The sequence below is a fragment of the Typopeltis vanoorti genome, chromosome 18, assembly GCF_054136105.1.
Source record: "Typopeltis vanoorti isolate ZY-2024b chromosome 18, IOZ_Tvanoo_1.0, whole genome shotgun sequence".
Taxonomy (NCBI): domain Eukaryota; kingdom Metazoa; phylum Arthropoda; class Arachnida; order Uropygi; family Thelyphonidae; genus Typopeltis; species Typopeltis vanoorti.
Window position 1 is genome coordinate 90,779,952 of NC_143566.1, and position 11,321 is coordinate 90,791,272.

The 11,321-nt window shown below is 35.5% G+C and overlaps 1 protein-coding gene across 1 annotated transcript in view; it reads left to right on the forward strand.

Moving 5' to 3' along the window:
• The window catches only part of ppl (glycine cleavage system H protein, mitochondrial), a 50,007-nt gene extending 41,651 nt beyond the window's left edge, over positions 1–8,356 (forward strand). Inside the window, exons 4-5 of the mRNA XM_090408481.1 lie at positions 4,793–4,924; positions 8,093–8,356. Of these exons, the coding sequence (XP_090264607.1) occupies positions 4,793–4,924; positions 8,093–8,190 (230 nt within the window). The 3' untranslated portion in view covers positions 8,191–8,356. The remainder of the gene's footprint in view (positions 1–4,792; positions 4,925–8,092) is intronic.
• The last annotated feature ends 2,965 nt before the right edge of the window (positions 8,357–11,321 follow it).

The window sequence follows — 11,321 nt, forward strand, 5'->3', positions numbered from 1 at the left end:
GTCTCCATAATTTTCAAAAATGCATAAGATTCAGTTATTAGACCTTATATTTCTGTCTTTTAAGGCACTTTTTACTGCATCAATCCATCTACATCTTGGTCTTCCTTTGGGTCTTTTTCCTGGCAAAGAACACTTGTTTTTGCTAATCTTTCCTCTTCCATTTTGTTTAAGTGAATATACCACCGGAGATTAGCTCTACTAACACATTCCTGAATGCTAACAATGGCAAGTTCTTTCCTAATATCTTCATTTTTAATGTGATACCACTATTGATGTCATCTATTCACTCCACTAATCTTTCTCAGAACTTGCATATTGGTGGTCTCCAGGCTTGGATGAAGTTTTTTTTTTTAGTCCAGCTCTCACATCCATAAGTTAAAATTGGTTTGAATTTCTAATTTCTTTCTTATTCCATATAAATTTATCCAGCTGACTTCCTACCAAATTTACTAATTCTGTTGTTAATTTACCATGTTCACTAAAAATTGTGCCTAAATGGCCGAAATGTTTTACTTGTTCTATATATTAATCATGCAGGATACATTTGATGGTTTCAGTGCTTCTAACTATTTTCACTGGCCGTGTCATTTTATTGCTGATTTTCATGCCAAATTTATTACAACAGTTATTCAATTTACTCAGGGAATTTACTGGATTTATTCAGAACTGTAACATCATCTGCATAAAGTAAAGAGCTAAGATGATTAACATAATCAATTTTGATATTCGATTTAATACCACTTCATAATGTGATCCATATAGATAATAACAGTGGAGATAATGTGCACTCTTGTTGCACACCTAATTTAACATCAAACGATTTTCCTGTATCTCCTTGAATTCTAACTGCTGACTTACAACTTAAATAGAGACTATGTATTGCTTGATATAATGTTCCATTTACACAATATAACTGTAACTTTTTGAAAAGCTTTCCACTTGGTACTTTGCCATCCTTTTCCACATCCACAAAACTCAAATGCAAATAGTTATATTCTCATGATCTCTCAACTACATATGCCATGTCTTAAAGTGAAAATGTGATCCTGACAACCTCTATTTGGCCTGAATGTGGCTTATTCTTCACCAAGCTTCACTTCCTTCCACAATTTTTTTTTCTTAGGCACTTCTCAAGTATATTTGCATAAATATACTTGAAAAGGAGGAGAAGTGCTAGTGATGATGGCAGAGATGCTGTGCCCATTTAGGGTGGACATACAAGAAGCAAATAGTGATAGTGGCTTTGAAGCAGTATGATATGAAGTGGAGGTGGACAGGATGAAATGTTTAGTAGGGTTGACTAAAGACCCTATAGTCCTATAGAGTTGTGGAAGGCAGTGAGAGAAAATGTTTTGGCAAATTGCTCTGGCTAATAAGAAAAGGGTGATCATCATCATGGGCAATTTCAATTATGATAATATAGAGTGGAATGAAGAGACATCATCTGGAACCAAAGAAAATGAATTTCTTTACTTTTTGAAGGACAACTATCTTAAACAGTATGTAACAGAAGCTATATGGGGATCAAGAGTCTTGAATTTGATTATCTCATCAGAAGATATTATTGTAAATGAAGTGTCAAATCTTCCTCCAGTTGTGTTGCCATTTGTGTTTTCAGTTATCGAGGTTGTGTTGCTGCTGCTTACCAAATTACTAGATACATATTGTGATGTGGCCCTCAGATTCCCTAAGGCTGGACAGCCCTGATCTAGATAATTATACGTGGGGAAAAATTATTGGAAAGTTTGAAGAAGGCCACAGACTTACTGATATTGCCAGAGAGTTTGAATCTTGCCTAGTGTTGTATCTAGGCTCTGGATAGCATTTCAAACCAGTGGAATGTGTTCCAGACATTTGCTAAGAGGTCGCCCTCACTCTACCACTGAGCATGAAGACATGTTTATGGTTATAACAGCAAAATGTAATTGATGTACCATGGGAGGTTAGCTTACAAGTTGGCTCCATTCAAGCACAGGTACACGGATATCTTGACAAACTATGGCAAGACATCTGCGACAAGTAGGCCTATATGCCCAAAGGCCTGTAGTACTCCTTTATCGACAGCTTTTTTTTTTATGGTGCTCTAGGTGAAGAATTCATTTTAATCGATGACAGTGCCACATTGTACATGAGCAATGAAGATACTTCTGCAGACCAAGGATATTAATCAAATCGAGTGATTAGCACACTCCTCAGATCTCAATCCCATAGAACACGTTTGGGACACAATAGGGAGATACATTCTTCTTCTTCTTCTTCGCATTATTCCCGCTTCCTATGCAGGGTCCACGTGTTACTTAGATGCGACTACTTGTTAGTACTACTCCCAACCGACCCGTCGCCTGGTCTGCCGCTGGGGGGGGGGATATATTTTTGACTGTAGAGGTGTATGTTCACGGGGCCGGTTTGCCTGTTTGCGGGATGAAAAACGCCAGATAAACTGGCGGAAAAAACCATACTGACCGCGCCCAAGACCGGCTAACTTGGCTATGCCTGAGGAAGATCCTCAAATTCCTCACGTCTACAACGAGAATCGAACCTGGGACACTCCTTCCCCAGTCCTATGGTTGCGAAGCGCAAAGCCACTAGGCTAACCGCGCGGTCTAATAGGGAGATACATTGCTGTTTGAAATTCCTCTCAGAAAAAGCCTCCTCCTTCCTCTGAAGGAGGAGTGGGCCAGTTTGTCTCAAGAACTCCTGAATCACTTGGTGCTAAGCATAGTATGACATTGTGAGAGCTGCATCGTAGTTCAGGGTTATATGTATTCCATATTGAAATATCTCTTTCTGTGCTTACAGAAAAGTATAGTTTTCTGTAAGCACACTACATTAATTCCTTAACTACATTCTTAGGAAATTTGTAACTTTTGCTAAAAGTGTAATATAATTTATTAGAATGTTAGCAATAAATTTGTCTATATTTGCTTGTAGTCATGAAAATATTTTCATATACAGGTAAAAATGTAGTTCATTCTTAACTTTTGGACACCAGTGTATAAGGCAGATGATCATGACCAACTCAGGAAGCAATTTGCAGTAGCATAGAATGAGGAATTGAATGGGCAGGAAATCAGTGCTGCTTGGTCTTTACCCCAGAACTATCTGGTAGAAGCAATTGAGTGTATTCTGAAGGTCAGATTAAATAACTTAGGCATAAAAAAATGGATGACTGAACAGATGAAGTATGCAATCTTGAAGAAAAAAGACATTGTGAAGGTAGCACAAGATGAGTGGCAATAATCAGTTACATGAAGTGTTAAATGATCAGTTCATTAAAGTATTCCATCCTTGTGATTGTAACAATGCAGAACTGGAGAGAATTGGGGAGGAACCATTGATAGATGATAGTGAGTGAGCAGGAGGTATATGAAGAATGAGTGAACATGATGTCAACAAGGCCATGGGACTAAATGGTATATCACTGCATGTCTTGGGGGAATGTTCCAGGGAGTTAACAACAGCTGTAGCTTACCTTTTTAACACCAGTCTTAGATTGGCTCAAGGAGTGAAAAGAGGGCAAAATTGTTCTGCTTCATAAAGGGGGTGATAAGACTAAGGCTTCGAATTATAGGTCAATCTGCTTATCTGGAATTGTTGTCAAGGTCTTGAGAAGCTAGTGAGGACAGGGATTCAGAACTGGGTTGACAGCAGCAGAATTCTCTTTAATGGACAGCATGAATTTGCTAAAGGAATATCGTGTTTTAGCAATCTGCATACCTTAATATAAGACGGTGACGAATACATTTGGCAAGTAATATATTTAGATTTTGCAAAGGCGCTTTCAATAAATTGTCACATGACAAGCTAGTAGTTAAATTGGAACAAATGGTATTGGATAGTAGCTGCCTGATAAGAATCAGCAAGCTGGGGTGTACCCCAGGAGTCTGTTTTGGCACCATTATTGTATAATTGTTATGTAAATGATTGTAAGGGGCTTAAATAGTGATATATGGTTGTTTGCAGATGTTGTAAAGTTGGGGAGAGTTATGGGAATTAGGGCACATATTGTAGACTTGAGGAATTGAATAGACTGTCTGAATGAGTGAGTGTGTGGGCTGTCAGTTTAATTTAGCAAAATGTAAGGTTTTAAAATTTGGGAAGCAAAGATGGGATGCAGAATATAGGATTGTTGGGGATAACTTGGAGGAGATGATGAAATATCTGCAGAGTGATGTGGATAGGGACTTAAAATTTCTTGGACATTTTGTTAAAATTGTGAGGACAACACTGGAGATTATGGGAATGATGCAGAGAACACCGACATGTAGAAGTAAGGATGTTATGATTCCATTGTACAAAGTTTTGATCACACTGCATATAGCTACTAACGTGTGCACAGATTAGTAACTAGAAATTAGTATCAAAAGTAGCAGATAATTCGGTAGTTGAATAATTCATATAGGGAACCTCTATATAGGGTCCCCCCCCCCGGACACTGGGATTTTTTTATTCCACAAAACGGTCAGAAGTACACGTGCAGTTTACATGCATATCAGTAATGCATATAAGATTAACTGCCCTACCCAAAGCAATCAGTAATGAGGTTTCTGAGATGCTAAGTCATTGGCCATAACAAATCATCAAGCTAACATGAAAAGGAAGATTGAATGACTCGCATATAACTTGAGTGATAAACGTATAATTTATGGAGGAATAATGATATTTTTTCTTCTAATTTTAATTGTTTTATTTTTTTATTGTATATGCAGAAAATTCATGTAATAATTCAAATCTTTTTATTTATATTCGTTTTGCCTATGTTATAAATATTTGTTTTTGTTTTTATATAAAGAGGAGTGTGGAGTAATAGAAAGTGTAAAAGCAGCTAGTGACATAATCAGTCCTGTATCTGGTAGTGTTACTGAATGTAACCTAGAATTGGAACAGACTCCATCACTTCTTAATACATCTCCTTATGAGAAAGGTGAGTTTAATGTTTTGAATCTATTACAGTTATGAAATTAAATATCTAGAATAAATTTCATTTGCAATATACTAAATACAAATTTTAGAAATTGCTTGTGAAAATGGACTGTGATGAGCAAATTGCATAGTGATTTTTTTTTTTTTTTTTCAAAGTAAAATATGTGATTATCTGAACCGACCTCGGCATGAATATTTTCCCATGTGCATGTATATAAATACTTGTTTAAATCATTTTTCATATCTTTTTGTTTAATAAATCCAAAACAGACAAATGCAAATACAGTAACTATAAGAAAGATATCCAAACAGCCAGTAAAGTAAAGTAAAGTAAATGATAATACATTGTTTACATGGCTAAATGTCATGGATTAAGTTTTTAAATTAACATCCAATTTCTCTAATAAACTTATGTTGTATCATTGTCCATTTGTTGTCCACTGCTGGATGTAGGCCTCCATTCTGTCCTATCTTGAGCTTTACTATGCCAGTGAGTTCCAGTCATCATTATGCTGTGTGCAGGGGCATTTATTCAGGGTGTTGAGTGTTCTGCACATCCTGAGAAATTCGTGAAAAAAAAACTTATTTTTGAGCAGTTATTTGAAATAGTCATGAACGTTACAAATACCAAGATATTCAGAGTGCAACTGTAAAGCAGATAAATGTAGCCATCAAAGCCCACATTAACTAATCTCTCTCTCTCTGTGAGAGAGAGAGAGAGTAATGTTATTTACCCCTATGTGGAGTCTGAGACAAGGCATCAGTGTGCATTTTTAACAGCTAAAGGTGAGTGAAGAGTGTAGCACACATGCTGGTGCATAAGCACTCACTGAAATTTGCATGGGAAGAATTAAAGGCATGCAGGCTCTCAACAGCATAGGTACCTTAGTTCTACTCAATAGATTATCTGCAGAAATTTGAGAAGCCTTGGTCTGTAACTTGCTACCTGTCTTGTAGCATTCTTTATGCAACAGAACTATTTTGTCCTTTCACTGCTCAGGTTCTTGACAAGAGCTGAGGCTTAAGTTAAACCTAACCAGAATTTATTCCACTTCCTTTGCATATTTGCAGAATACATAGTCTGATATCCCATATAATTCTGACTGTATTTGCATTGAGATTCTGAAGTATCCCCCTAAGTACTTGAAATTCATCAGCCTCTATTCCCACATTAGTTCCTGTCATATCACTGTCATCTCTCTCTCATCACCACCCACTGGTTAATGTTATTTCTATAGACATTCCTCTTTTGACTTGTCATATAGGAAAAGAACTCTCCTCTCATCTGATTTTGCTTTCCTCACCATTGTGGTTACTTTTCTTACATGTGCTTTAATTCCGTTTAGGAACTTGCTAATCACTTTTTTGCCATTCTAGTTTGATACTACTCATATATAACTCCTGATTTTTTTTTTTTTGACAGATTTATTAGGTACTGTTATGCATAACTTATTTTAGTGGTATTACAACAGAAAACAGTAAATTATAAAAGGATGTTTATTGACTAGCTTATATTTCACTGGATTTCAAACCAACATCCTCAGAGCACAACATGTTATAGTTTACACACAACAATGAGCAAATGAAACAGTTTAAAGTATAATGGACAAAAGATCTGAAGTTCTAATTTGGCATCCTCTAATTATGTATAAAAGTTATTACAGTTGTGTAGAAATTGATCTTAAGATGACCGGTTCCCATATTTTTAGCAGGTTAATATAGCCATTCTCTGTAAAGTTAATTTAGGCCTTTTTCTGTCTGGAATCTTTTTGCTGTCCATTCTCAATACATGTCCAATCCATTTCCATCTACATCTTTCAGAGCTGAGAAGTACAATTAGTGGCACAAGACAGGTATCTGGAAGAAATGGATCTCAGCCTTATATGTCATGAGGCTCAAAGAAGATAAGTAGTAATGTAGCCATACTTGTTAAGGTTAGGTAAATGCTTCATGGCCATTGCTGACCCTAAAAATGCTTTCTCTGATCTATAATGACATCTATTTCACATTGGTTTTCTTCCATTTAATCCTGTGTGAAGAGGTGTAAAACATAGTCTGCCAGTCCAGACTTGCTCTGATAATGATACAGAATGTACTTTTTGTGTTCTCTGGGGCAGATGTTAACAGATCTTCTTGGCTATCTGTAGTAGGCAGAGTCACAGGACACTTCATACACTCCAGGATGTGCACTAGAAGTTGGAATTTGGCTTATTAGGAGAGCATATCAGAGTTGCTGATTTGATGTGGTGGTGTGAAGATTATATTTAATTAGCACTTTGACTATCTTTTCAGATGTATCTTGGATATATGGAATGAGAATGATGTTTTGATCTTCTATGTTTAGGGGAGTGGGTAGTATATCTCTTGTAGGAGCTGTAGCCATTGGCCAAAAAAAAGTGTGGCAAGGATAGTTGAGTTTTGTGGAAAGGGCTGTATCACTAGAATATGAATTGTTTTACTTATTATTACTTGTAAACATGTTGTGATGCTCTGAGGATACTAGTTTGAAATCCTGCATCCAATATGATACGAGCTTGAAATCAAGTATAAGCAAAAATTAATATTAGTAATGCTTTCAGAATGCATGAAGGAAAGGTGAAAGAATTGATTGTTTTGGTTGGAACAAATGACTTGAGAGGTGGGAAATATTGTATGAGGGAAAATGTTATTGGGAGAAGCAAAAAAGAAGAGTGAGTGATGGGCTACACTTAAATGGATTCAGAGTTAGTTGTCTAGAGAGAGCTTTGTTCACTGAGAAGTAGGATTGTTGCAGTCATTGCAGCAAAAGGAGGTCCTACATCTTAAGGTAAGCATCATGGCTGTTTGTTCCTTACACTGTGGTGTCAGTTCACTTCTTTCCAAGCAGTTTATTTTAAGTGCACAATTCTTTTAACAGTACTTTCTTTAGGTTGCATAATTTTGATATTACTTCAGTTTTATATTTTAGTTTTTTTTTCAAAAGTATAAAATAGGGATTTCATTGTATTCTTAACGATTAAAAAGTCAGATATTTTTATATTTCTTAGAAGTCAACCTGCAGTAAACATAGTAAAATTCTGTAATTTTAATCCTAATCAAAAGCTATTTTCACAAGTGGCTATGTTAATAGCAGTTATAACTCTATTTGATTTAATATAGAGAATGATTGTGATATATTTATTCCTTTTAGGTTGGTTATTTCGATTAAAATTATCCAATCCTAAAGAGCTGGACTCCTTAATGGATGAAGATGCATATGACAAATATCTGAAATCGTTAGAGGCCTGATTTGTCACATTTTTCTGCTAGTGTCAGAAAGTGATGTAGGATAATGTCCCAGAGAGGCAGTACAGATGTTTTCCCATTAACCATCTGGTGACTTTTTAGACTTGGTACTGCCTTTGTGATGTTGTATACCATTGTGAAATATTAAACTGTTCTGTATTACATGCAACGGTTTGCTTATATTTGATAAAACTGCATAACAACTGATTTAACATAACCTGTCACTTGCAATTTCTGCTTTACATAAAAATAGATTCTGGAGTATAAACATGCTTAGATTCTGTAGTGCAATCCCAGTTTTGTTTTCTTTATCTTGTAATCCCTTCATGTGGGACATCCCCCAGTGATAGTACTAGCTATCTTCATTCTTCTTTTCTTTGCTTTCTTAATTGTGATGACCATCACTGTCATCCAGTGCTGTGCTACCATGTTTGTGTGATGTGACTGCTGGAAGCTAGAAAGGGGGGTTTTTACATTACATCCAGTTACACTGGAAACAACCATCCTAATAAAACGAGCAAAAATATAGCATGTAACACAGCTTGTGAAGGTTTGGTAGACTTGCACAACTTTGGTCTTAGAAAATTTAATAAAAAGAGGGAGATTTCCTTTAATCAAACTTCAGGAAATATGCACTACTGACCACTTCCCAGAAACTAGTCTTATAGTTTTTTATGAACTTTGACAGTAGACAGCACAACATTCCTTAGTTACAGAACAGCTTCCAGTTTTGATTATTAAGTTTCATAACTAAGCATATTATCATCTTTGTTGATGACTTTACCATCTTTTATTATTGTTATAGTATGAGGATCAGTAGCTCACTGATCATCTTTCTTAAAAATCAATAACATTTTTATCACGATGTACATTTTTACAGTCTTCATCTTGATCCAGACTTAAGACTAGGACAAACATTCCCACTTATGGCAAGATTTTTGATTTTTTTTTTTTTAACCTTGTATACACCACCTTTGAAGTTAATTTCAACTTCAAAAAAACCAAAAACCATGCTGGTAACAAAGAGAAAAAGGGAAAATACCTGATATAAATATTAAGATTAGAGAAAATACTTTAGATCAGTGCTTCCCAAACTGTGGGCTGCAGCCCCCTTGGGGGACATAAGTTTTGTTGAGAGGGTCATGAAATAATGAAAACAAATTTAAAATGTTTGAAGACTAAGTAGATTTTTTTTTTAATCTTAAAATAAACATATTTAATTTTTAATATTATTTCTTTTTTGTTATCTTTTATATTTTAATGGAAAAAATCGCACATTGGTGTTGGTTCACAAATTTTGCTTGCTGTGTATTTCGGCACTTAATGAATATTAGTAAATATATGTTTATTCATATAAGTTTCATTTCAAAGGTATTGATAAGAGGCACAAAAAAAAGCTTACAATTGCAAAATCTTGAATATAAATACAATAAATATTATAGTAATATATGTCTGTATTAAGATTTTTTTTTCGATGAGGGCCGTGAAATATTTAAATTTTTGCAAAGGGGGGGCTTTACATCCTTAAGTCAGGGAAGTAGTGCCTTACATCAAGAAGAGATTTATATATATTTGGGTCAACTAATTACAGAGAATGGAAAGTGTGATAAGGAAATATTAAGAAGAATAGAAATTGATAGATCAACCTTCATTAGCATGAAAAACATTCTGACCTCAAGGGAAATTCACACAAAAATGAGAATTAGGTTGTCAAAATGCTACATATGGTCAACACTGCTATATGGAACAGAAACCTGGACAATATCAAAATATTGTGAAAATAAACTAAAAGCCTTTGAGATATGGATCCTGAGAAGAATCCTTAGTCCCATGGACTGCCAAAAAAACTAATTTAGAAATATTAGAGATGATTGGAAAAGATAGGACTCTGTTGAAAGCCATTAAGAAAAGAAAAACCACCTACTTGGTCACATATTAAGGTAGGAATCCCTACAAAAAACACTTCTAGAAGGAATGACACAAGGAAAAAAAAGAAGAGGAATACAAAGAACAGATTGGATGGGAAATATTAAGGACTGGATCTTTTTGTCTTATGGAGAATGTAAAAGAGAAGCACAAAACCGTACATGGTGGAAGCTCATGGTATTCAACCTCCTGGAAGATGACACCTGACAAGACATTTTTACCTCAGTCTTCATGCTGATCCAGACTTAAGAGTAGGACAAAAATTCCCACTTGTGGCAGGGTTCTTGAGACTTTTTTTTTTTTAAACCTTGTATACACAACCTACAAAGAAATTCTGGAAAGCAGTGGGAAATCCTTTATATTTACCTCTTGGGATGTTGTTGTCGACAATCTGTTAAACTTTGATGGAGTAGAGCTTTTCTCTAGGGTTATTGTCAATTTTCTGTAGAGCAGCAGCAATTGCTGGACAACAATAAATATGGACAGGTGTTAGTTCAACTACTGGACAGTTTTTGCATCTCTCGTAGCTCCAATAATGTGTGGCTGAATTTTCATGTCTTTAAAATCTTCCATCCTTAGTCTGGTGATGATTGTGGTTATTTCACTGATTTCATTATTCTTCTTCTTGATAGTTTGTTTTACCAATCTTGGCGACAGAGTTAGCATAAGTTAGTGATAGTGGGTGTAATTTTTGAGGTAAGTATCTTGCTTCTTTGGCTAGTCTGTCTGCTCTTTCATTGTCTTCAATATTTACATGGGCTGGTAACCATTGCATTGTCATCATCAAATTCCTACCATGTACCCTCAAGGGGTGTACAGGATATGATAGTACTACATGAAAAATTTACATCATTACTAACTTCCTATCTACAATTTTCCTCCAAATCAATCTGTTACTTGCCAAGACTCCAACATTATCAGATCTTATATTTCTATCGTACTAAGGCACTTTGTTCCATATCAATCCACCTATATCTTGGTCTTCCAATGGGTCGTTTTCCTACCAACCCGGCAGAGAACACTTGTTTTGCTAATCTTTCCTCGTCCATTCTGTTTAAGTGATCATACCACCTGAGATTAGCTCTACTAATGCATTCCTGGATGCTGACAATGTCAAGTTCTTTTCTATTATCCTCATCTTTAATATGATATTGCCATTGATCCCATCTGTTCATGTCTCTAATCTTTCTCAGGACTCTCATATCGGC